Source organism: Coregonus clupeaformis, chromosome 9, assembly GCF_020615455.1.
Source record: "Coregonus clupeaformis isolate EN_2021a chromosome 9, ASM2061545v1, whole genome shotgun sequence".
Classification (NCBI taxonomy): domain Eukaryota; kingdom Metazoa; phylum Chordata; class Actinopteri; order Salmoniformes; family Salmonidae; genus Coregonus; species Coregonus clupeaformis.
In genome coordinates, this window is record NC_059200.1 from 51,843,680 (window position 1) to 51,868,480 (window position 24,801).

General features: G+C 43.7%; 2 protein-coding genes across 7 annotated transcripts in view; both read left to right on the forward strand.

Annotated features, from left to right (window-relative positions):
• Positions 1-12,038, forward strand: part of LOC121574074 (ankyrin repeat and KH domain-containing protein 1) — an 87,757-nt gene extending 75,719 nt beyond the window's left edge. For 3 of the 6 annotated variants that reach the window (XM_041886650.1, XM_041886651.1, XM_041886652.1), the window contains exons 25-34: positions 5,122-5,287; positions 6,166-6,682; positions 6,921-7,076; positions 7,299-7,448; positions 7,572-9,181; positions 10,040-10,213; positions 10,458-10,712; positions 10,886-11,091; positions 11,203-11,367; positions 11,465-12,038. In XM_041886650.1, coding sequence (XP_041742584.1) covers positions 5,122-5,287; positions 6,166-6,682; positions 6,921-7,076; positions 7,299-7,448; positions 7,572-9,181; positions 10,040-10,213; positions 10,458-10,712; positions 10,886-11,091; positions 11,203-11,367; positions 11,465-11,524 — 3,459 coding nt within the window. In that variant the 3' untranslated portion in view covers positions 11,525-12,038. The remainder of the gene's footprint in view (positions 1-5,121; positions 5,288-6,165; positions 6,683-6,920; positions 7,077-7,298; positions 7,449-7,571; positions 9,182-10,039; positions 10,214-10,457; positions 10,713-10,885; positions 11,092-11,202; positions 11,368-11,464) is intronic. The other 3 variants (XM_041886653.1, XM_041886654.1, XM_041886655.1) reach the window with 1 other exon arrangement.
• An 871-nt stretch (positions 12,039-12,909) lies between these two features.
• LOC121574075 (eukaryotic translation initiation factor 4E-binding protein 3-like) lies at positions 12,910-18,818 on the forward strand. Its single transcript, XM_041886656.2, has 3 exons — positions 12,910-13,249; positions 17,142-17,303; positions 18,226-18,818. Exons 1-3 carry the CDS (start codon positions 13,117-13,119, stop codon positions 18,255-18,257), a joined length of 327 nt encoding a protein of 108 aa, XP_041742590.1. The 5' UTR covers positions 12,910-13,116; the 3' UTR covers positions 18,258-18,818.
• The last annotated feature ends 5,983 nt before the right edge of the window (positions 18,819-24,801 follow it).

Sequence of the window (24,801 nt, forward strand, 5' to 3'; positions counted from 1 at the left end):
TTTCGGTCTACCAAGATTATTTTTGGGTCGGGTAGAGCCCTACTTGAGACACAGCTGAGTGAGCATACATTTCTATAATTTGCTTTTTTTATTTTACTGGGCTGATGGAGCCTGCATCTGATGGTCAGTCTTAGTGGAGGGAGAGGGCAGCAGACTGAAGATCCGCCTCTCAACATCTCTCCACTCTCCCTTTCCTGTGCTGACTCTGGACAAAAAGTGGCACAGTCTTCCAGCTGATGGCAAAACTCACGTTGCACTGCATTTTCTGCTTCATGCACAAATTCATGTTACTCCTATGACCAGAGAAAGTTAAACATTATTCCTTAATATAAAAAAAAAGACCCAAGCCGCTAATAATAAACTTAAACATGAACTCACTCATAAAAACAGCAGTTCTTTGCTGTATTCGTTGACAGTCTCTCTCTAGTCATGGTTTTAAAAGTTTAGAAATCTCAGTATCAACTTTGCTGTAGCTTTCTTTTACGCCTGCAGACACGGTAATCTGAGCCATCTGATTGGCCAGTGGTAGGCCTATAGTGCACTTGATTTGCTCTCCCCGGGAACGCTGTACCTCCAGACAAATGAAATGGTTCAAAATGGGAACACGTCGCTTACCCATCGCGCAGGGCAGCTGAATCGGGTGCACCTACCACGAACAGCGCGAGACAAAGAAAATAAATTAGGAACTCAAGGCTTATCGTTCATATTTTTACAGAAATGTTTGCCGATCGACTAGGAATGCTTTGCAGATTGTCTGGACTTTTGATAGGCCTTTCGCTAATTCTTCAACAACTGCTACTTCCAACTTCCCCTCTGTTGTTCTGATCTTCTGACGGAAAATGGCTGCCTTCCTCGGTGAGGCCTTGTCAATGAGGTCCATGGTAGTAGTGACATACTGTGCTGCCTGTTTTGGCATATAGGCTTTAGCCCTTTGAAAGTTCTTCCTTCTGGCAGATGGAAACCTTACATCTAGCACTGCTGTCTGCAAGGCTCTTTTAGAATGGTCAAGTTGCTTTCTCTGTTCTAATTTATCCTCTAGTTCCTTGAAATGAATTATCTTTGCCTCCAATTTCTCTTGTTGTGCTTTCACCTGCTTTGCCTTTTCATTCTGCTTTGCCTTTTCTTAGTCCTGACAATGTTTTTCCCATCTTTTTTCTTTTTCTTTCATGCTCCTCTTTTGACCTAGCTGCTCTCTGTTCACGTTTTTTTTAAAGCTAGCTTTGCGTTCTTTCTTTTTCTATAATTCTGTTCTTGTAAGTGTTTTCTTGACTCATATTTGGTTGCTCTGGGCTTCCTCTCTCCGCTTTGCTCTCAATTTCCGCATTCTGGGAAGCACTGGCATTTTTCCGCTGCTGCCCTTCTCCCCCTTTGCTTGAAATGTTCCTCTTTTTTACCATACTAATAGCAAGGGACATGTCATGTCTATATGTTTTGTACAGTCGTGGTCAAAAGTTTTGAGAATGACACAAATACTAATTTTCACAAAGTCTGCTGCCTCAGTTTTGATGATATACTCCAGAATGTCATGAAGAGTGATCAGATGAATTGCAATTAATTGCGAAGTCCCTCTTTGCCATGAAAATGAACTTAATCCCCCAAAAACTAAAAACCGTCTCCTAAAGTTGATTCAGCTGCGGGATCGGGGCACCACCAGTGCAGAGCTTGCTCAGGAATGGCAGCAGGCAGGTGTGAGTGCATCTGCATGCACAGTGAGGCGAAGCCTTTTGGAGGATGGCCTGGTGTCAAGAAGGGCAGCGAGGAAGCCACTTCTCTCCAGTAAAAACATCAGGGACAGACTGATATTCTGCAAAAGGTACAGGGATTGGACTGCTGAGGACTGGGGTAAAGTCATTTTCTCTGATGAATCCCCTTTCCGATTGTTTGGGGCATCCGGAAAACACCTTGTCCGGAGAAGACAAGGTGAGCGCTACCATCAGTCCTGTGTCATGCCAACAGTAAAGCATCCTGAGACCATTCATGTGTGGGGCTCAGGGAGTGGGCTCACTCACAATTTTGCCTAAGAACACAGCCATGAATAAAGAATGGTACTAACACATCCTCCGAGAGCAACTTCTCCCAACCATCCAAGAACAGTTTGGTGACGACCAATGCCTTTTCCGGCATGATGGAGCACCTTGCCATAAAGGGCTCGGGGAACAGAACATTGACATTTTGGGTCAATGGCCAGGAAAATCCCCAGACCTTAATCCCATTAATCCTCAAGTGGCGGGTGGACAAACAAAAACCCACAACTCCAAGCATTGATTATGCAAGAATGGGCTGCCATCAGTCAGGATGTGGCCCAGAAGTTAATTGACAGCATGCCAGGGCGGATTGCAGAGGTCTTGAAAAAGAAGGGTCAACACTGCAAATATTGACTCTTTGCATAAACTTAATGTAATTGTCAATAAAAGCCTTTGACACTTATGGAATGTTTGTAATTATACTTCAGTATACCATAGTAACATCTGACAAAAATATCTCAAAACACTGAAGCAGCGAACTTTGTGAAGACCAATACTTTTGACCACGACTGTAGTTTCGTCCTCTGTTTAATATTTAATCATATCTTTTAGGGTCTTTAGTCTTCATGCTGGTTCTCCAACTTGGCTTTGTGGTTCCACTTTTTATTTTCATTGAGGATGGGATTTGTTCATCTACCTTATTGCATCTTATGAGTAGCATGTATGGCGGCTTTTTTTGGTTCATTATGCAACTTTGAACTTTGAAGCTGTAAAATTCCCAATAAAATTTTATTGTAAATACGACACACAAAATCCAATCAAATCCATTAAAGTGTATTTTAAAACTGTCTAACAGTGTATTCTGGCAGGCTATGTAAAATAATAATATTATAATATAGATGAATCATAAATAAAGGATAACAAGTAGGCATATGGAAAACTGCAGATTTAGAAAATGTTCAGATTTTTTTCAGGATTTCCCTCAATCACACTTTTTATAGAAAAACTATAGATGTTCTATATTCACAACAATGCTTAAACCACATCAGTAGACCACCGAATTGCTGTAGTTCCCCTTTAATTAAACTGCCACCTTGCAATTGACTGTTGTTTGGCTAGGGTGTTTTGGTAGGCTACTAGACATGTGATGGGAGATTTTGCAAAATGAATGAACACCCGATTGACACAAACCATCATATCATTCTGCCAGGTATGCTTTCTTTGCAGTCAACATTTAATTGGGAAAGTTTTTTGTGAAAGCCTTTAAAAAATGTATGTTTTGTATGCGCATGACACTCATGTTGCGCATGATGGTGGCACTACATAAGACGTCCCATCACAAGCGTTCCACGTGACTTTTTCCACATTTTGTTGTGTTACAGCCTGAATTTAAAATGGATTACATTGAATCATAATACTTCATAATGTCAAAGTGGATTTTTATTTATTTAATTTTTGTACTTTTCTTTAATACAAATGTAATAAAAAATGAAAAGGTGAAATGTCTTGAGTCAATAATTATTCAACCCCTTTGTTTTGGCAAGCCTAAATAAGTTCAGGAGTAAAAATGTGCTTAACAAGTCACAATTAGTTGCATGGACTCACTCTGTTTGCAATAATAGTGTTTAACATGGTTTTGTAATGACTACCTCATCTCTGTACCCCACACATACAATTATCTGTAAGGTCCCTCAGTCGAGCAGGGAATTTTAAACACAGATTCAACCACAAAGACCAGGGACGTTTTTCCAATGCCTCGCAAAGAAGGGCACCTATTGGTAGATGAAAAACAAAAAAAGCAGACATTGAGTATCCCTTTGAGCATGGTGAAGTTATTCATTACACTTTGGATGATGTGTCAATACACCCAGTCACTACAAAGATACAGGCGTCCTTCCTATCTCAGTTGCCGTAGAGGAAGGAAACCGCTCAGGGATTTCACCATGAGGCCAATGGTGACTTTAAAATAGTTACAGAGTTTAATGGCTGTGATGGGAGATAACTGAGGATGGATCAACATTGTAGTTACTCCACAATACTAACCTAATTGACAGAGTGAAAAGAAGAATGCCTGTACAGAATAATAATATTACAAAACATGTATCCTGTTTACAACAAGGCACTAAAGTAATACTGCAATAAATGTGGCAAAGCAATTATCTTTAAGTGTTATGTTTGGGGCAAATCCAATAATACACATTTAATGAGTACCACTCTCCATATTTTCAAGCATTGTGGTGGCTGCATCATGTTATGAGTATGCTTGTAATGGTTAAGGACTGGGGGATTTTCAGGATTAAAAAAAAAACACGGAATGGAGCTAAGCACAGGCAAAATCCTAGAAGAAAACCTGGTTGTCTGCTTTCCACCAGACACTGGGAGATTAATTCACCTTTCAGCAGGACAATAACCTAAAGCACAATGCCAAATCTATACTGTAGTTGCTTACCAAGAAGACAATTAATGTTCCTGAGTGGCCAAGTTACAGTTTTGACTTAAATTTACTTGAAAAGCTATGGCAAGACCTGAAAATGGTTGTCTAGCAATGATCAACAACCAATTTAACCGAGCTTGAAGAATTTTGAAAATAATAATTGGCAAACGTTGCACAATCCAGGTGTGGAGAGCTCTTAGAGACTTACCCAGAAAGACTCACTGCTGTAATTGCTGCCAAAGGTGCTTCTACAAGTATTAACTCGGGTGTGAATAGTTATGTAAATGAGATTTCTGTATTTCATTTTCAATAAATGTGCAACAATGTCTAAAAACATGTTTTCACTTTGTCATTATGGGGTATTGTGTGTAGATAGGTGAGAGATGTATTTAATCAATTTTGAATTCCGGCTGTATCACAACAATGTGGAATAAGTCAAGTGGTATGAATACATTCTGAAGGCACTGGATGTCTACCTGACATATGTTGAAGACATGCATGCTGAAGGTTTGGGAAAAATTGGATACAAATATATATATTTTTTCCAACCCCGATTTGCACCACTTCTGTAGAATGACCCACTACTTATGTGCCCTGGTCAAAAGTAGTACACTAAATAGGGAATAGGGTGTCATTTGGGACACAGAAAAAACCTTATGCTCATTTATCTGTATGGATTTACAGGTCTTTGTAGATATTGTAATCATCTGTTTTTGCTTATAGTCCAGGGAGGAGAGTAAGAAGCAAGCCCTGGCTGCTAAGCGTGAGAAGCGTAAGGAGAAACGCAAGAAGAAGAAGGAAGAGCAGAAGAGGAAGCTGGAGGAGGAAGAGGTCAAAGTAAAGGAGGAGGACCTGGAGTTACAGGACCAGGACCAAGACTCCTCCGAGGGTGAGCACCTTTTTACCAGCTCAGCCTTTACAGCCTCTAATAGCGTAATCCAGCTACTGATATCAGCATTGAATTGCTGTTTAAGATGACCTTTTTACTAGATAAACTATATCTGTCGCTGTCTGTCTGCGTGACTGAAGTGATATTGAAGTCACAATTAAACAAGCTACACATTTTATTATTTCCCTATGATGTTCTTAACTGAAAGAAGAATATACTGAACACAAATATAAACGCAACATGCAACAATTTCAACGATTTTACTGAGTTTCAGTTCATATGAGGAAACCAGTCAATTGAAATAAATTCATTAGGCCCTAATCAATGGATTTCACATGACTGGGAATACAAATATGCGTCTGATCACAGATACCTTTAAAAAAAATGGGCCTCATGATTTCGTCACAGGGTATTTCTGTGCATTCAAATTGCCATCAATAAAATACAATTGTGTTCGTTGTCCGTAGCCCATACCCTAACGCCACCATGGGGCACTCTGTTCACAACGTTGACATCAGCAAACTGCTTGCCCACACGCCATACATGTGGTCTGCGGTTGTGAGGCCGGTTGGACGTACTGCCAAATTCTCTAAAACGACGTTGGAGGCAGCTTATGGTATAGAAATGAACATTCAGTTCTCTGGCAACAGCTCTGATGGACATTCCTGCAGCCAGCCTGCCAATATTTTATTTCAGCTCATGAAACATGGTACCAACACTTTACATGTTGCGTTTATATTTTTGTTCAGTGTAAATCTCAACTGAGACAAAGCCATCCAGCATCTTTCTTAAGTGCGTTTAAAAATAATTTAAGTTAATTTACAATGGTTAAATAAGGGTAAATAACCTTTTCCTTCCTTGTCTCATGGTCTATGTAGACGGGGATATCCCCATTGACCCGCCCAGCGCTACCACCACCACCACCATTGGCATCTCTGCCACCTCCAGCACCTTCACCAACGCCTTCGGCAAGAAACGAGCCAACGTGACGACCACGCCCAGCACCAACCGCAAGAACAAGAAGAACAAGACCAAGGACTCCCCCAGCGAGCCCATCATCCTGCAGGACCCCCAGGTGGCGCTGGCTCAGCAGAAGGCTGACAAAAACAAGATCCACGGGGAGCCCAGGGGTGGCGGGGTGCCGGGTGGAAGCGACTCGGACAACCTGGACAGCACCGACTGCAACAGCGAGAGCAGCAGCGGAGGAAAGAGCCTGGAGCTCAACTACCTACCGGACCTGCCCTCTTCGTCTTCCTCATCCTCCTGCTCTTCATCGTCTGCTCCTTCGGTGGTGAGCCAGCAGCCCCAGCCGGTCCCTGAGAAGAGGCAGTGCACCTCGCTGCACAGCTCCCGAGATGACAAGGTCACTGTGTCCATCTCCAAACCACACCAGAAGTAAGTGGCTCATCTTTTTTGCTCAACTGATGTGTATCCAAACTAAAAGTTGAAGCTTTTGTTAGTCCTTTAACTAGTATACTGCTTTAGTGGTAAAAATAGAATATTTGGTAGTTTGTGTTTTCTCTGGCTTTAGTGCAAAATGTAGAAAAACACATGCAGGATTCTTCCATCTGAATTGTTTTAGGTACACCGCAGGGTTCTCTTAAGTTTATTAGTCCGTATTCTTTCTTCTCAGAATCCATGACTACGTAAACGACTTGACGCCCAGCTCCCTTCCCTCCTCGTTCAGAACCATTTCATTGCCAGTCACCTCGCCCATCAGCAAGATGAACCTCACCAGCCCCAAGAGGGGCCAGAAGAGAGAAGAAGGTTGGAAGGAGGTGGTGCGAAGGTGGGTTGGCTCACAGAAATGTGCCTCAAATCAAACAATGGCTACTGCTGTTACTTTTACCCATAAAGACAGTAGTAGGAGTACAGTATGTCCCTGTTTAACATCTCCCTAGCTTTAGTTTGGAATTTACAGTCAACTGCCACTGGTATCTACTACATAGTTGTGTTATGTAAAGCCATATGACACATATATTAATCGAATTGCTTATGTGTGTTTTGTCAGGTCTAAGAAGCTGTCGGTGCCTGCCTCTGTGGTGTCTCGGATCATGGGCAGAGGTGGCTGTAATATCACTGCCATTCAGGATGTGACCGGTGCTCACATCGACGTAGACAAACAGAAGGACAAGAATGGAGAGAGGATGATCACCATCAGGTTAGACCAGCCCACTGTCTACTGCTTTCACAGAACAGTCTGTCAGTATATCATTTCATATTATAGTCATTTTTACTGTCTTGACACTCACCTGCTTTTCTTCCTTTCCCTCTGGTCTTTCAGAGGTGGCACAGAGTCGACTCGACACGCCGTGCAGCTGATCAGCTCCCTGATCCAGGACCCAGCCAAGGAGCTGGAGGACCTGATCCCCAGAAACCACATCCGCGCCCCTGGCACCAGCACCAAGATGGGCTCCACCTACACCACCTCCACAGGGGCCACCAACACTACGGCGGCTGGCTCCAAGGGCCTGTCATCAGTGTTGCCGTCGTCCGCTGTGTCCTTCCAGTCGTCCTCAGTCTCTCAACAGGGAGGGAAGATGGGGAAGAACCTGTCTCCCGGAGTGAGGCCCCCCTTCGTTTCACTTCCTCTGGCGTACGCCAACCCCCACCTGGCCCTGCTGGCCGCCCAGACCATGCACCACATCCGACACCCGCGCCTGCCTATGGCACAGTTCGGTGGCACCTTCTCTCCGTCTCCCAACACCTGGGGCCCGTTCCCGGTGCGTCCCGTCAGCCCCGGCAGCACTAACAGCTCTCCCAAGCACAACGGGACCACTGCTCCCCGGCCCTTGCCTGCCTCCGCTGTCCATCCAGAGTACACAGCCCCTGCCTCAATAGCAGGCCATGCAGCCACCGCCTCGCCCCCCAGCTCTGCACCCTCTGGCACCCCCATGCCCTCCTCCGCCAGGAAGCAGCTCTTTTCTGGCGAACCAAAGACAGCCAGCATGGCAGCGGTCACCTCGACCATGAGTGGTGCGCCCGCTACGCAGGTGGCCGCAGCACCTCACACCACTCCCTCTACCCCACCCTCCCCTGCTTCGTCCATCGCCCCGCCTGCACAGCAGCTGCCGGTTTCCAAGCCAGAGCCTGCTGGCAGCGCCACGCCTGGTAAAGAGAAGTCCCCTCCAGACACAGCGGCACCTGTCCAAGGTGGAGCATCTGAAGGCTCCAACTCCACCGGCTCCATGCACTTCACAGCTCCCACAGCTCCACCACCACTGCCCTCCCAGCAGCCAGATAGCCGACAGCAGCAGCTGCCCCTCCCCTTCTCCTCCAGCACAGAGCCCAGCCTCCCGGCCGCCCAACCTCCCGGCTCCCTCCTGCCCACGTCTCGCTCTGCACCAGCAGGGGGAAGCACGGTCACACACACCAGCAGCACCTTACCTCACTACGCACCGCCTGCTCCCTCACGCAAGCAGCCCTCGGCCCAGTTCTACCCCATGGCAGCTGGGGCATCTCCACAGGAGCACCAGTCTGTATTTGTACCCTCTGGAGCATCCCAGGAGCAACATCAGAAACAGCAGCAGCAGCATGCCAACCATGGCATGGCACCCCCCTCCATGCAGCAGCAGATGTCCTCCAACATGGGCATGATGAACGGCTCCCAGATACACATCCACGGGGGCAAGGCCCAGCAGCTGCCCCCCAACTACGGCCCCACTGCCCTCTTCAACCATTTCAGCAGCATGTTCGACAGCAACCAGGTGGGCAACAACCAGGTGTGGGGAGCATGTCACCTGCCTGCCCGGACCCCTCCTGAGCAGCCCTACACCGCTCCGCCGGCCTATATGGGGGGCATGGGACAGATGGAGAACGTGATGCCCCCTCCTGATGGCTCCAAGGCACCAGGGTACCGCTGTGACACCCAGAGGATTGTCACCAGTCCCATCGGTAAGCAACAAGGACCATAGAGACTCCACCACACACAGATATAACTCCATGTAACCCAACTCCAAGACAATACTTTTGTTCCATAGAAACAAAAAATCGACTGATTCCACAAAGTAGTACTCATCATATATATATATATATATATATATATATATATATATATATATATATATCACACACACACACACACACACACACACACACACACACACACACACACACACACACACACACACACAGGAACTGCCAAAATAAAGGAAACACTTACATTAAAGTGTCTTAATAGGGCGTTGGCCACCACTAGCCACCAGAACAGCTTCAATGCGCCCTGGCATAGATTCTACAAGTGTCTGGAACTGTATTGGAGGGATGCGACACCATTCTTCCACAATAAATTCCATAATTAGTTTTTTTGTTGATGGTGGGGGAAAACACTGTCTCAGCCCCCGCTCTCCCATTAGTCTTCAATTGGGTTGAGATCTGGTCACTGAGACGGCCATGGCATAAGGTTTACATAGTTTTCATGCTCATAAAAACCATTCAGTGACCACTTGTGCCCTGTGGATGGGAGCATTGTCATCCTGGAAGAGACCACTCCCATCAGGATAGAAATGATTCACCATAGGTTGAAGTTGATCCCTCAGAATGGCTGTGTATTTATTGGCGTTTACCTTGCCCTTTAAGCGGACCTAACCCATGCAAGGAAAATGCACCATAAGAGCCGCCAGAACCCTAATTTAGTTACTCAACTGCTTCCTTTATTTTGGCAGTTACCTGTATATAGACAGACTAGTTCCGTTTATTACAGTGGTTTGTGCCTACATAATTTAACCAGGTCAGTTGAACTCTTTGTTTCAGGAATGCACCCAATGGACCCGTCGGGAAACTCCATCTCTTCGTCTGCTGCTCTGACCAGCTTTGCCACCAGTATCTCTTGCAGTCCAGTGTACCTGCAGGGTCCAGCCCCGGTGGGCACGCCCTCCTTCAGCCGCCAGCACTTCTCCCCTCACCCCTGGAGCGCCTCCACCTCCTGTAAGAACACAACACAGGGAGAGGGAACTGGGCCGCTCCTTCATAGATGTACTGTGGTTCCCCTTTGTAAACAAAGTAAATTCGCTTCAATGTCTACTGTCATGGTGGGACACAGACACAGTCACTTGGAAAAGAATGAAAGTAAATGTAGCCAAATAAAATGATTTAATCTTATTTTATCCTAAGTATTTGAATAATCTAGCATTTGGAAAGTTAACAAGCCAAGCCTTTGCCCCTTCCTCAGGTGAGTCCCCAGTGCCCTCTGTGTCGTCTGGGGTCTCGTCTACCCTCTGTACGTCCATGGTGACCCCAGCTCTGATCCAGGCTAAGCCCAGCAGCAATAGCCAGCAAGACCGCAAGGTGCCCCCTCCCATTGGCACTGAGCGCCTGGCACGTATCCGCCAGACGGGCTCCGTCAACCACGCCATGCTCACCACCAGCTACACGCCGCCTGTCGGACAGGGGGGCATCTGGTCCTTTGGAGTGGGCAGTGCTTCTGGTGAGTGTTCAGGGGAAAGGTGGATGGGGTTAGTGTGCAATGGATAGTTGTAGAACTGATAACTTAAAAGTGTTTTAAGATGTTTATTATAAGGCTTTGAAATATATTGTGAATGTCTTCTGTGTAAATGTTTTTAACATGACTTTTAACTCTCACACGATCCAAAATCTCAGTCCTCCCCTCCTCTTACCCTCCACCTTCAGAGGCGATGTCGGGCTGGTCTCAGCCACTGATGGGCGGTCACGTGATGCACCAGCAGATGCAGGAGCAGAGTGCTTTCTCCCAGCACCAGGCCATGGAGCGGGATGACACTGGCATCGTGAACCCCTCCAACACCTTCAATCAGCCCATGCACACCAACTTTATGGACTTCCCAAAGGTAACGGACAACGCTAAATAGTTGATGCAAAGATCTCCTGGTCCAAGTGATCCAATGACATCTATCACAAAAACAAAATGTTTACCACTTCTCTCTCATTGTCCTTTCGAGGGTTTGCCAATGTCAATGTATGGCGGGACGATGATTCCTCCCCACCCTCCTATGGGAGAGGCCCCCGGGGGCCCCGTGTACAACGGGCTCCATAACGCTGACCCAGCCTGGAACCCTGTCTTGAAGGTGGTCTCCAACTCTGCAGATAACTCAGACCCACAGCAGGTAAGCACTCCCATAAACATTCTTCACTTATTTTCACCATTACTCATTCCTCACTGTTGTGGTTTTATAGCCAAGTGATGAAAACGTGTCGTTTCAGATCTGGCCTTGGACTTGGGCCCCGCACGTTGGGAATGTGCACCTGAATCATGTCAACTAAACACGTGCGGCCATCAAAGCATAGGACCAGTAACAAGACGCATACACGTTTAAGAGAACCAGATAATTACATAATATTCAACGATATTAACCTAGGGAGTGTCCAGAAAGGAGGAATTGGATGGTTGGACACCATTTTGATGTGCCTAACTAAAAAGACTGTGTGGGCTGTAACGTGTTTACCAATGTCTATGAACAAACCGATTTGCCTGTTCAACAGGATCCATTCTCTGCGTAGTATAGCCATTATTTTGACTTTAAAAGCCCCACATGAATTATTCTTCGTCTGCAGGGCTCTACAGGACTGTACGCTATTTATACTCAGCCCAATAACTAAGTGAAAACATAGAGATAAATCAGACCTTTTAGAGTGGTAAATACATGTATAATTGTTTACATACTAAAAAGGGTTCAAATGAGAGTACATTTCATGTCGTATAGTGGCTCTACTTTATGTAGCCTGTATTAATGTGAAATATTTACCTTAATATTCAATAAAAAAATATGGAACTGTACCTTTTTTTTGCCTTTTATTCATATTGTATTAACCTCATGACATCATACACCTCATGATTCTCCATACACTTGTTGATTTGAAGTGCCCTTGATCTGTCTTCTCTATTTAAGTAGTAGGTTTCTGTCATGTTTACTCATGATGATGTCATTACTCACTGACTGAATGTTCTGGCAGGGGGTGCTATTTATCTTCTTGCATGCCTCGAGAAGTTTCCACCAGAGACTGCAGTCTGACAATTATTTTACATTCAATAGATCCCCACCAGCAATAAATTGTCTCCCCAGATAAAACCCAAAAGCTCAGTATGTTTTGACAGATTACTACAGTATCTCGTTATCCTGTTTAAACGGATTATGGCTCATCTGCCTTGATTTTGAATTGCATGTACTCATTGTGATTGTAAACCAGTAAGGCTGAATATGTTTGAGTAACTTGTATTTTTTTTAAACAACCAAGATTGACTGGGAATTACATTTAATGAGAGACCACTGTCACGCAATCTGAGAAAAGAAAGCATTCGTGGATGATATAACACTGAATAACAGTGTCACGACATCACATAGACAAATAAATAGGGGACATCAAGCAATTTGGGGGGAGGGGCTATTGCGTCAGGTTTAAATGCGAACGTTCTGTCCTGCTATGTCCTAGTCCTCATTTACATTGTACACATATCTAACCGGTCTGCCTGCCCCGTTAAATCATGGGACTTGGTTCATTTCAGTTCATACTGAGTCAACAATGTTATTGTGAGCTGTAAAATGTCTTTTTGCGCAGTTCTATCATAACGTAGTGAGGTGTGATTGCGACGCCCGAAACTAAACCACGCCTCCCATCAGCAACTTCTTCATAAACACCTGCACGTGGCTCTCAGAGAACACTGAGTATGTCAGTCTTGAGGTGGTGTGTGTCTCCCTGCGGTCCCGTGTTTCCAGACAAACTTTAGAGTTGGTGCAGCATTAGTAGACTACAGGCCAGAGTTGACATCGATCAGCAATAATTTGCCGAGGCTTTTTTTGTTTTTGAAACTTTTCCTTCCTTATATAACTTATTTGTTTATTCATCCACTTTCTGCAATGTCTTCTAACTGTAACAACAGCGTAGGCCTTAACTGCCCTATTCCCAGTCGCGTTGAGCAGTCGAAAGACTGGTCTCAGCTGCCCTACAGTCAGACGCCCGGAGGCACCCTGTTCTCCACGACGCCTGGAGGTAAGTTATGCAAAAATAACGGAATTCTGCCAACTACTTGGCATTTTGAACAGGGGCGTCATGCACCACAATCTGAGTGGGCACAAAGTAGGTGAGGGTGGCTGGGAGGGGGACTTTTTCATTTTTCAAACACCTGAAACTACTTTATCTAGAGTCATAATCATATGCTTAATTCTATGTCAATGTCTTTCTGCATATCTAAGCATACCTCTTGAGCTGTCTGTATCCTCCTGATTGGTGGTTCTATTTTTAAAGAAACTAAATATGCTTCTCTGCTAAAATCTGGGTAGAAGATTGAAAGGAATGTGAGTCTTATTCATTACATTTAGTTATTTCTTGCTTTTCTAAAGTCTACCAACCTTGCCAGCAGGCATGCCAGCTAAGATAGTTAGACAAGCTAGCTACTCTAACTTGATAGCTACACTGAACAAAAATATAAACGCAACATGTAAAGTGTTGGTCCCATGTTTCATGAGCTGAAATAAAACATCCCAGAAATGTTCCATATGCACAAGGTTATTTCTCTCATTTTGTGCTCAAATTAGTTTACATCCCTGTTAGTGAGCATTTATCCTTAGCTAAGATAATCTATCCACCTGACAGGTGTGGCATATCAAGAAGCTGATAAAACAGCATGGTCATTACACAGGTGCACCTTGTGCTGGGGACACTAAAAGGCCACATTAAAATGTGCAGTTTTGTCACACAACACAATGCCACAGATGTCTCAAATTTTGAGGGAGGGTGCAATTGGCATTCTGACTGCAGGAATGTCCACCAGAGCTGTTGCCAGAGAATTTAATCTTCATTTCTCTACCATAAGCTGCCTCCAATGTTGTTTTAGAGAATTTGGCAGTACGTCCAACTGGCCTCACAACCACAGACCACGGACCACAGCCCAGGACCTCCACATCTGGCTTCTTCACCTGCAGGATTGTTTGAGGGGGGGTGGGGGGAATTCTGAGGAGTATTTCTGTCTGTAATAAAGCCATTTTGTGGGGGGAAACTCATTCTGATTGGCTGGGCCTGGCTCCCCAGTGGGTGGGCCTGGCTGTCAAGTGGGTGGGCCTATGCCCTCCAAGGCCCACCCATGGCTGCACCCCTGCCCAGTCATGTGAAATCCATAGATTAGGGCCTAATGAATTTATTTCAATTGACTGACTTCCTTATATGAACTGTAACTCAGTAAAATCTTTGAAATTGTTGCATGTTGCGTTTTAATATTTTTGTTCAGTATAGTATAGTTACAGTGAGGGGAAAAAAGTATTTGATCCCCTGCTGATTTTGTACGTTTGCCCACTGACAAAAAAAATTATCAGTCTATAATTTTAATGGTAGGTTTATTTGAATAGTGAGAGACAGAATAACAACAAAAAAATCCAGAAAAACGCATGTCAAAAATGTTATAAATTGATTTGCATTTTAATGAGGGAAATAAGTATTTGACCCACTCTCAATCAGAAAGATTTCTGGCTCCCAGGTGTCTTTTATACAGGTAACGAGCTGAGATTAGGAGCACACTCTTAAAGGGAGTGCTCCTAATCTCAGTTTGTTACCTGTATAAAAGACACCTGTCCACAGAAGCAATCAATCAATCAGATTCCAAACTCCCCACCAAGACCAAAGAGCTCTCCAAGGATGTCAGGGACAATATTGTAGACCTACACCAGGCTGGAATGGGCTACAAGACCATCGCCAAGCAGCTTGGTGAGAAGGTGACAACAGTTGGTGCGATTATTCGCAAATGGAAGAAACACAAAATAACTGTCAATCTCCCTCGGCCTGGGGCTCCATGCAAGATCTCACCTCGTGGAGTTGCAATGATCATGAGAACGGTGAGGAATCAGCCCAGAACTACACGGGTGGATCTTGTCAATGATCTCAAGGCAGCTGGGACCATAGTCACCAAGAAAACAATTGGTAACACACTACGCCGTGAAGGACTGAAATCCTGCAGCGCCCGCAAGGTCCCCCTGCTCAAGAAAGCACATATACAGGGCTGTTTGAATGATTCTGAGAACTGGGTGAAAGTGTTGTGGTCAGATGAGACCAAAATTTGGCATCAACTCAACTCGCCGTGTTTGGAGGAGGAGGAATGCTGCCTATGACCCCAAGAACACCATCCCCACCGTCAAACATGGAGGTGGAAACATTATGCTTTGGGGGTGTTTTTTCTGCTAAGGGGACAAGACAATTTCACCGCATCAAAGGGACGATGTACCGTCAAATCTTGGGTGAGAACCTCCTTCCCCTCAGCCAGGGCATTGAAAATGGGTCGTGGATGGGTATTCCAGCATGACAATGACCCAAAACACACGGCCAAGGGAACAAAGGAGTGGCTCAAGAAGAAGCACATTTAGGTCCTGGAGTGGCCTAGCCAGTCTCCAGACCTTAATCCCATAGAAATTCTGTGGAGGGAGCTGAAGGTTCGAGTTGCCAAACATCAGCCTCGAAACCTTAATGACTTGGAGAAGATCTGCAAAGAGGAGTGGGACAAAATCCCTCCTGAGATTTGTGCAAACCTGGTGGCCAACTAGAAGAAACGTCTGACCTCTGTGATTGCCAACAAGGGTTTTGCCACCAAGTACTAAGTCATGTTTTGCAGAGGGGTCAAATACTTATTTCCCTCATTAAAATGCAAATCAATTTATAACATTTTTGACATGCGTTTTTCTGGATTTTTTTGTTGTTATTCTGTCTCACTGTTCAAATAAACCTACCATTAAAATTATAGACTGATCATGTCTTTGTCAGTGGGCAAACGTACAAAATCAGCAGGGGATCAAATACTTTTTTCCCTCACTGTATGAGGTTGGGAGATTGGTAACCAATCTGTGCTAGCAAAAGCCAACTTCATAAAGTTGCTCGGTGGCTAGTAGTATTACAGGGAAACCAACATTTTTTATTTTTATTTTTTTTAAACAGGACAAATCTGAGGGCATGATGCCTCTGATATTGAAAAACACACTATGCCTTGGATTGTACTGTAGCTACTAGTTTGGAGAATAAAGCACCAGTACCTAAAGATAGACATCAGGAGCTCTGTGCCGCTTTTGTGCCATTTTGTTTTTACGAACTTATGTACAGTACTTACATTTCTATTGCATTAAATGCACTTTGACCTGTTTCCATAATTTTAGCTGCATCCGTTTATTGTTTGGATCAATCAATTACAGATTAAATTATCTGTCAAGATCTGTGGGAGTGTACGTTTAACCCTTATTTTACCAGGTGAGTTGACTGAGAACACATTCTCATTTACAGCGACGACCTGGGGATTAGTTACAGGGGAGAGGAAGAGGGATGAATGAGCCAATTGGAAGCTATGTGTGTGAGGAGGATAAATCAGCAGCCTTTCAGGGAAAACTGAGGGGATTGAGATCCAGAGAGTAATGAATAACTGTATGACAACAGGTACATAGGTGTGATTTGCATTATGCTTCTGTTATCAGTACAGTATATGAAATATGTCGGATCAGCAGGTTCTCTGATAGTTGCCTAGTAGTGCATGATCAGGATCAGATAATTGTGAGCGCTTATACTTGGAATCACTGAGGGGATCTTTGTAGTGTAGCTGCAGAACTCCAGCCTTTGGACCCCCCCTCCCTAGTCTACCCCTTCTGTTCAGGACACACTGCAGTCTCAGGAGTTGAGTTGCATAACATGTTTTCCCTGCCTTTTTATGACCAGATACAGTGAGTGCAAAATGGGAAAAGTACAGGATTGAAAGTAAAGACCTACTTTTCTATGTAGCCTGCACTAATAGTCTATTGGATAACTATTGTGCACAAGAATACCTCATGATCTAGACACACTGCTGCACCTCATGACTGGTACTACTGTCTGTGTTTTTTCTCTGAGAGAGACTTTAAGCCCTTTGTTATCATTACAGGAACCAGGATCATCTATGACAGAAAGGTCCTGCTGGAGTGTCGGAATTCACCGATCGCGCGCACCCCCCCATGCTGCCTCCCCCATATCCCAGGGGTCACGGTGCCGGCCCTGCACCCTCTGGGCAAGCTGAAGGAGATGGAGGAGAACAAAGACTTCTCAGGTAAGCCCTTATACTAACAGTGAGTACTGAATATCCTATGAGACCCACTAGCCTCTTGCCCCAGCCAGGCCTTTTGGTCACCTGCTCTCCCAAAGCCGTGTGGACTCATCTCCCACATGGCTTTGTAACAGATACCGTATGTGCTTTTGTGTGCAGGTGCGCACCTACTGAGCAACTCAAAATAACACCTTTTCAGGGCTCCTCTAAGAAAAACTTGGAACAGGTTTTAACTTGTTTTGTTCTTAGAAGCGGTGCAAGGACAGTAAATTAAGTAATTGCACTCATTCCGTCGTAATAGTTCACAGTGAAGGGAAACAGAAAGCAGTTGCTTATGTCTGAAAGGTGTCTAGGAGAACTATACATTTGTTTCACGGTGCATTTGTTTATATCCTAAGATAAAAATACAGTATCTCCTTGTCATTCAGTCCCTGTCACTTGTCACTAGATTTACTCTATCGTGTATTCATATGATGTTCTGATGTCTCTCCTCCCTAACCTGCCTAATTTTTCTGTCTCCTTAAATTTCACAAATAAATATGAGGGGACAGGTGGCTTGGTTCAGGCGGATGTTAATAAGTACTTTATTTCAGATAAGGAAGGTACATAGACCTATTGTCATCAGTGCAGTGTGTATGAGGTGGCAAATGGCCAGACTCTCACCTAGTGTGCAAACCAGTCAGTTTGTGTGTGTTTTGACTTTTTTGTACCAGCACTAGGCCAAGTTTCAAGGTGAACCGCTCCATGAGAAAAGCAAACAAAAATCTGTCAAGCTGCTGGCCAAACCTTGTGCTGCATATCTTGTGACCACCCCATTTAGGTTGCACGTGCCAGAAAGGGCTCTATCAGTGTGCATAGCTTCTTGGAAATTCAGGAAAGGATATGTCCACAAAGCTGACTTGTGTTCTCTCTTCTGTCCCTACAGCTGATGATGCCCAGTTTGTAATTGACATCTGAACCTACTCATCCAAACCAGCCCTGTTGGAGAAATTGTATTCCGTTCAGACCACTGGGTGGTCTTTCTACTGGTCAGCGGACAGAACGCTCACTTTATATTCCCTTCTGTTTAATCCTGGTGGATGACTCAAGAACCGTTAAATGCTCAGAGTTGATCTCTGAGGCTAGAGGAAGAACTCTGGGTACATTTTGTAAGGGTGGCTGCAGTCAGTCTGCTAGCTGTGCCAAGGAGGGTAACACAGATTGTTCTGCTGCTTTTATCTTGATATACTTTTTATTCTGTACACTTGGTACTTTGTTTTTACAGGATTAATTCATGTATAATTAGATTTTTTTCGTGGGAACAAATATTTTCATGTTGCATTTTTATATGTGATATGTGGGTTGGCAGCCGATTTATGAGGTGATCCAGAGATTACTTCAGTTAATCTCTGGGCTCTTTGACAGTGTGTGCTGTTCAGCTGCAGAGAAAATAAATGAAAGAAAACTGAATGAATGGAAAAAAGTTATAAAGGGTGCTTTGTGTATTAAAATAAAATAATCTAATTGTTTGAAAAGACATGGCAATAGGCCGAGAAGGGTGGTGTTTATGTGGTGTGGTTTGAATTAACTCATTGCCAATGTATAGAGTATTAGTCTAGAACAGGGATCATCAACTAGATTCCGCTGCGGGCCGATTTTGGTCTTGAGCGGATGGTCAGACAGCAGGAACATAATTACAAATAATTTGAAGACTGCAAATTGACCGCAAGAAGCCCAAACCGATCTAATATTTCACCAAAACGTAATTATTTCAAACCTTGCTTACATTTGTATACGAACACATATCTCTATATTATGGGCGGGAATATTTTGGACCATATTTTCAAATTTAAATCACATGCAGCTGATTTTTGCTGTCCAACAATAAAACAAATATATACAGTGAGGGAAAAAAGTATTTGGTCCCCTGCTGATTTTGTACGTTTGCCCACTGACAAAGACATGATCAGTCTATCATTTTAATGGTAGGTTTATTTGAACAGTGAGAGACAGAATAACAACAACAAAATCCAGAAAAACGCATGTCAAAAATGTTATAAATTGATTTGCATTTTATTGAGGGAAATAAGTATTTGACCCCTCTGCAAAACATGACTTAGTACTTGGTGGCAAAACCCTTGTTGGCAATCACAGAGGTCAGACGTTTCTTGTAGTTGGCCACCAGGTTTGCACACATCTCAGGAGGGATTTTGTCCCACTCCTCTTTGCAGATCTTCTCCAAGTCATTAAGGTTTCGAGGCTGACGTTTGGCAACCTGAACCTTCAGCTCCCGCCACAGATTTTCTATGGGATTAAGGTCTGGAGACTGGCTAGGCCACTCCAGGACCTTAATGTGCTTCTTTTTGAGCCACTCCTTTGTTGCCTTGGCCGTGTGTTTTGGGTCATAGTCATGCTGGAATACCCATCCACAACCCATTTTCAATGCCCTGGCTGAGGGAAGGAGGTTCTCGCCCAAGATTTGACTGTACGTGGCCCCGTCCATCGTCACTTTGATGCGGTGAAGTTGTCCTGTCCCCTTTGCAGAAAAACACCCCCAAAGCATAATGTTTCCACCTCCATGTTTGACGGTGGGGATGGTGGTCTTGGGGTCATAGGCAGCATTCCTCCTCCTCCAAACACGGTGAGTTGAGTTAATGCCAAAGAGCTCGATTTTGGTCTCATCTGACCACAACACTTTCAACCAGTTCTCCTCTGAATCATTCAGATGTTCATTGGCAAACTTCAGACGGGCCTGTATATGTGCTTTCTTGAACAGGGGGACCTTGCGGGCGCTGCAGGATTTCAGTCCTTCACGGCGTAGTGTGTTACCAATTGTTTTCTTGGTGACTATGGTCCCAGCTGCCTTGAGATCATTGACAAGATCCTCCCGTGTAGTTCTGGGCTGATTCCTCACCGTTCTCATGATCATTGCAACTCCACGAGGTGAGATCTTGCATGGAGCCCCAGGCCGAAGGAGATTGACAGTTATTTTGTGTTTCTTCCATTTGCGAATAATCGCACCAACTGTTGAAACCTTCTCACCAAGCTGCTTGGCGATGGTCTTGTAGCCCATTCCAGCCTTGTGTAGGTCTACAATCTTGACCCTGATATCCTTGGAGAGCTCTTTGGTCTTGGCCATGGTGGAGAGTTTGGAATCTGATTGATTGATTGCTTCTGTGGACAGGTGTCTTTTATACAGGTAACAAACTGAGATAAGGAGCACTCCCTTTAAGAGTGTGCTCCTAATCTCAGCTCATTACCTGTATAAAAGATACTTGGGAGCCAGAAATCTTTCTGATTGAGAGTGGGTCAAATACTTATTTCCCTCATTAAAATGCAAATCAATTTATAACATTTTTGACATGCGTTTTTCTGGATTTTGTTGTTGTTATTCTGTCTCTCACTGTTCAAATAAACCTACCATTAAAATTATAGACAGATCATTTCTTTGTCAGTGGGCAAACGTACAAAATCAGCAGGGGATCAAATACTTTTTTCCCTCACTATATTTGTATACAGTACCAGTCAAAAGTTTGGACACCTACTCATTCAAGGGTTTTTCTTTATTTTTTACTATTTTCTACATTGTAGAATAATAGTGAAGATATCAAAACTATGAAATAACACATGGAATCATGTAACAAAAAAAGTGTTAAACAAATCAAAATATATTTTATTTGGGATTCTTCAAAGTAGCCACCCTTTGCCTTGATGACAGCTTTGCACACTCTTGGCATTCTCTCAACCAGCTTCATGAGGAATGCTTTTCCAACAGTCTCAAATGAGTTCCCACATATGCTGAGCACACGTTGGCTGCTTTTCCTTCACTCTGCAGTCCAACACATCCCAAACCATCTCAATTGGGTTGAGGTCGGGGGATTGTGAAGGCAAGGTCATCTGATGCAGCACTCCATCCCTCTCCTTGGTCAAATAGCCCTTACACAGCCTGGAGGTTTGTTGGGTCATTGTCCTGTTGAAAAACAAATAATAGTCCCACTAAGCCCAAACCAGATGGGATGGTGTATCGCTGCAGAATGCTGTGGTAGCCATGCTGGTTAAGTGTGCCTTGAATTCTAAATAAATCACAGACAGTGTCACCAGCAAGTACTATCACACCACCTCCTCCATGCTTCACGGTGGGAACTACACATGCGGAGATCATCCGTTCCCCCACACCGCCGCTCACAAAGCCAGCACCCCCCCCCTCCTCTGGGTACATTGACTTCAATATCAAACTTAGGAGGCTCGTGGTTCTCACCCCCTTCCATAGACTTACACAGTAATTATGACAACTTCCGGAGGAAATCCTCCAACCTATCAGAGCTCTTGCAGCATGAACTGACATGTTGTCCACCCAATCAAAGGATCAGAGAATGAATCTAGTACTGAAAGCATAACCTACAGCTAGCTAGAACTGCAGTGCATAACATGTGTTGAGTAGTTTACTCAAAGAGAGAGAAAGACAATAGTTGAACAGTTTCAAACAAATTAATTTCTTAGAGAGCTAGCTATATACATATTTTTTTCACTTTCACTTACTTAGCTAGCAAATGCAGCTAGCTAGTTTAGCCTACTCAAACACATCTCAAACAGAGAGGGATGCTATGTTAGCTAGCTGGCTATGGCTATCCAACACTGGAACTCTTCAAAGTCAAGGTAAGCTTTTGGTTTTATTAATTTATTGCCACGGGACCCGCCAGTGTAACTGCTACTGCATAATTGTAGCAGGTTTACTAACGCGTTAGTTCTAGTAGCAATGTTGACTATGACATTATAATATGGTGACAACGATGTAGCGGTTATAATATGAAGGTGAGAGGAGGAGAGCGCGTAGATGCGATAAGAAATTATACAACGATCAAAGGGATTGTGCTGTATTGTATGTACTATGTGGCTGCTATGAAAGTGAACTGTGTTTGTGTGTGATAAGGGGTGTATTCATTCCGCAGATTGTTAAAATGTTTTTTAAACAGAAGCAAACGGAACGAAACGTGGATAAACATACCTGAATTTGTCCTATAGAAACTCTTGTTTGCAACTGGTGGACTAATGATTACTCCCTAGATCAGCCAGATGCAGGCAAGAGTGTGTAAGGCGGTATTGAATGTGCCAATGTATGTCACCTTGATTACTCAAATTTCTCTCACCTGTGCACCTAGCGTACTTGCAAACTTTCATTCATAGGCTAGGTTGTAGTAACTTCATGATGGGTATAGGGAAAATTTGACTATCATGTAGTAGCCTAAACCTATCGATGTTACATTGAGCTAGGTGAATGGAGTATGAATGACAGTCATCCAATATGCTGAAATAGAAATGAGGCCATGCTCATAAAAAAATATTTCTTCCCTCATCTTAAACGGCACAGAACCCCACTAGTAGAATACTCATTAATTATTGACTCAGATTTGATCTAACTTTAGCTTACTAAACAAGGGGGGCGATGCTCCGGACCACTGCTGTCTGCTGCTCCGAACAAGCAATTGAAGCGCACCTAGCTCACTCTTTTTGCCTCATGCAAAATGTGGTGATGCAGAAACGAGAGACCACATGTGTGGCAAAATAGGGGAATATTTGGCCAAGTAAACATTTCTGGTTGGTCTCAGGGAATGTAAAACAGTTAGGGAGTCTTTTAAAACGGGATTGAGTGAAGTAGCAGCAACTAATGAGCATGGAGAGCCCCACAAGTTTGACAAAATTACCTTTATCTTTCAGTCTTATATGGCTATTTACTTACTTTTGTAGCTCTTCACCAGAAGCACACTTTTTGTAAGTAGTTAAGCCTACTGTCCTCTTCAAGTTTAGTTGGAATTTAGGCCGAAAGAATTTGAGAAATATGATTGGTTGACAATAGGCCTATGACATTGGCCTACGTCTCAATTTGCGCAGCGCAGAATACCAGATCTCAACAAAGATTCGAAAAGTGTTTAACGTCACCAGTAAGCTTAGGCTACCACATCATTATGATATATATATTTTCACAACCTTTTTTCTAAATTAGTGGTGCTTGAATTTGTTGATAAAATGCTGGACATGATTGTTTTGTTGCGGGACAAAGGGGAAAAATGCGTAACTGTCCCGCACAATCCAGGACATGTGGTCACTCTAAATGCAATTAATTAGAACAATGTGGACTGCAAACAGGTTCAAGTTAACATATTTAGTAAAGATGGGATAGGTCGACATAAAAAAAATATAATTATGTAAGCTGTTTAACAAACTATAATGGACTAACAATGGAATTGGAGTTGATTCCAAGGCAATACATAAAAGACTGTAAAAAAGACCCCCATACCTTAAATGCGGAAGACACATTTAAGTTGAATGCATTCAGTTGTACAACTGACTAGGTGTCCACCTTTCCCTTACCTAGAGCGCTACCGCCAGCACTTAGATTGACCATTGCGTTAGGTTTGTTAAAATAGAGCCCTAAGAAACAACATCCAATACGCTACCGGTAGGTTCACTGGGTTTCTGCTGACCATGAGTGTAAAACCCTGTCACTCAGTCTTCCCCTTGACTCACCCCAGTGGGGAAGCAGTTTTGGCCTATTCATTACAGGAGGAGGAGTGAGAGGATTGCTGCCATACAAACAAACTCACTCCTGTCCAGTTCTGAGAAATTAAGCATGCCAAAATACCAAATGTAACTACAGGGCATTGCTTACCCCCCTTTGTTATTTTCCTCTGAAATGTCCACGTCTGCAATGCACATGGCTGATGTGAAATGTAACGCAACTCTAACAACTTCATGTTTTAAGTGACTGACAACATTGAAACAACAGGATGTCCCTTCAAAACTACTACATTAACCTTTCTGCCAATGAATTGGTAATCTGTTCCTAAATTGAGTGGTTTCTAGCTTGACCTTTTCCCTAGCCTTGCATAGTTCATTTCTGTCCAATATTCTTTAGTATTTAACAGGCAGAGCCCCACCTGTTATGAGCCCCACATTTTTAGCTAAAAAAATAAATATATACAGTTGAAGTCAGAAGTTTACATACACTTAGGTTGGAGTCATTAAAACTTGTTTTTCAACCACTCCACAAATTTCTTGTTAGCAAACTATAGTTTTGGCAAGTCGGTTAGGACATCTACTTTGTGCATAACACAAGTAATTTTTCCAACAATTGTTTACAGACAGATTATTTCACTTATAATTCACTGTATCACAATTCCAGTGGCTCAGAAGTTTACATACACTAAATTGACTGTGCCTTTAAACAGCTTGGAAAATTCCAGAAAATGATGTCATGGCTTTAGAAGCTTCTGATAGGCTAATTGACATCATTTGAGTCAATTGGAGGTGTACCTGTGGATGTATTTCAAGGTTTACCTTCAAACTCAGTGCCTCTTTGCTTGACATCATGGGAAAATCAAAAGAAATCAGCCAAGACCTCGGAAAAAAAATGGTAGACCTCCACAAGTCTGGTCCTTTGGAGCAATTTCCAAACACCTGAAGGTACCACGTTCATCTGTACAAACAATAGTGCGCAAGTATAAACACCATGGGACCAGGCAGC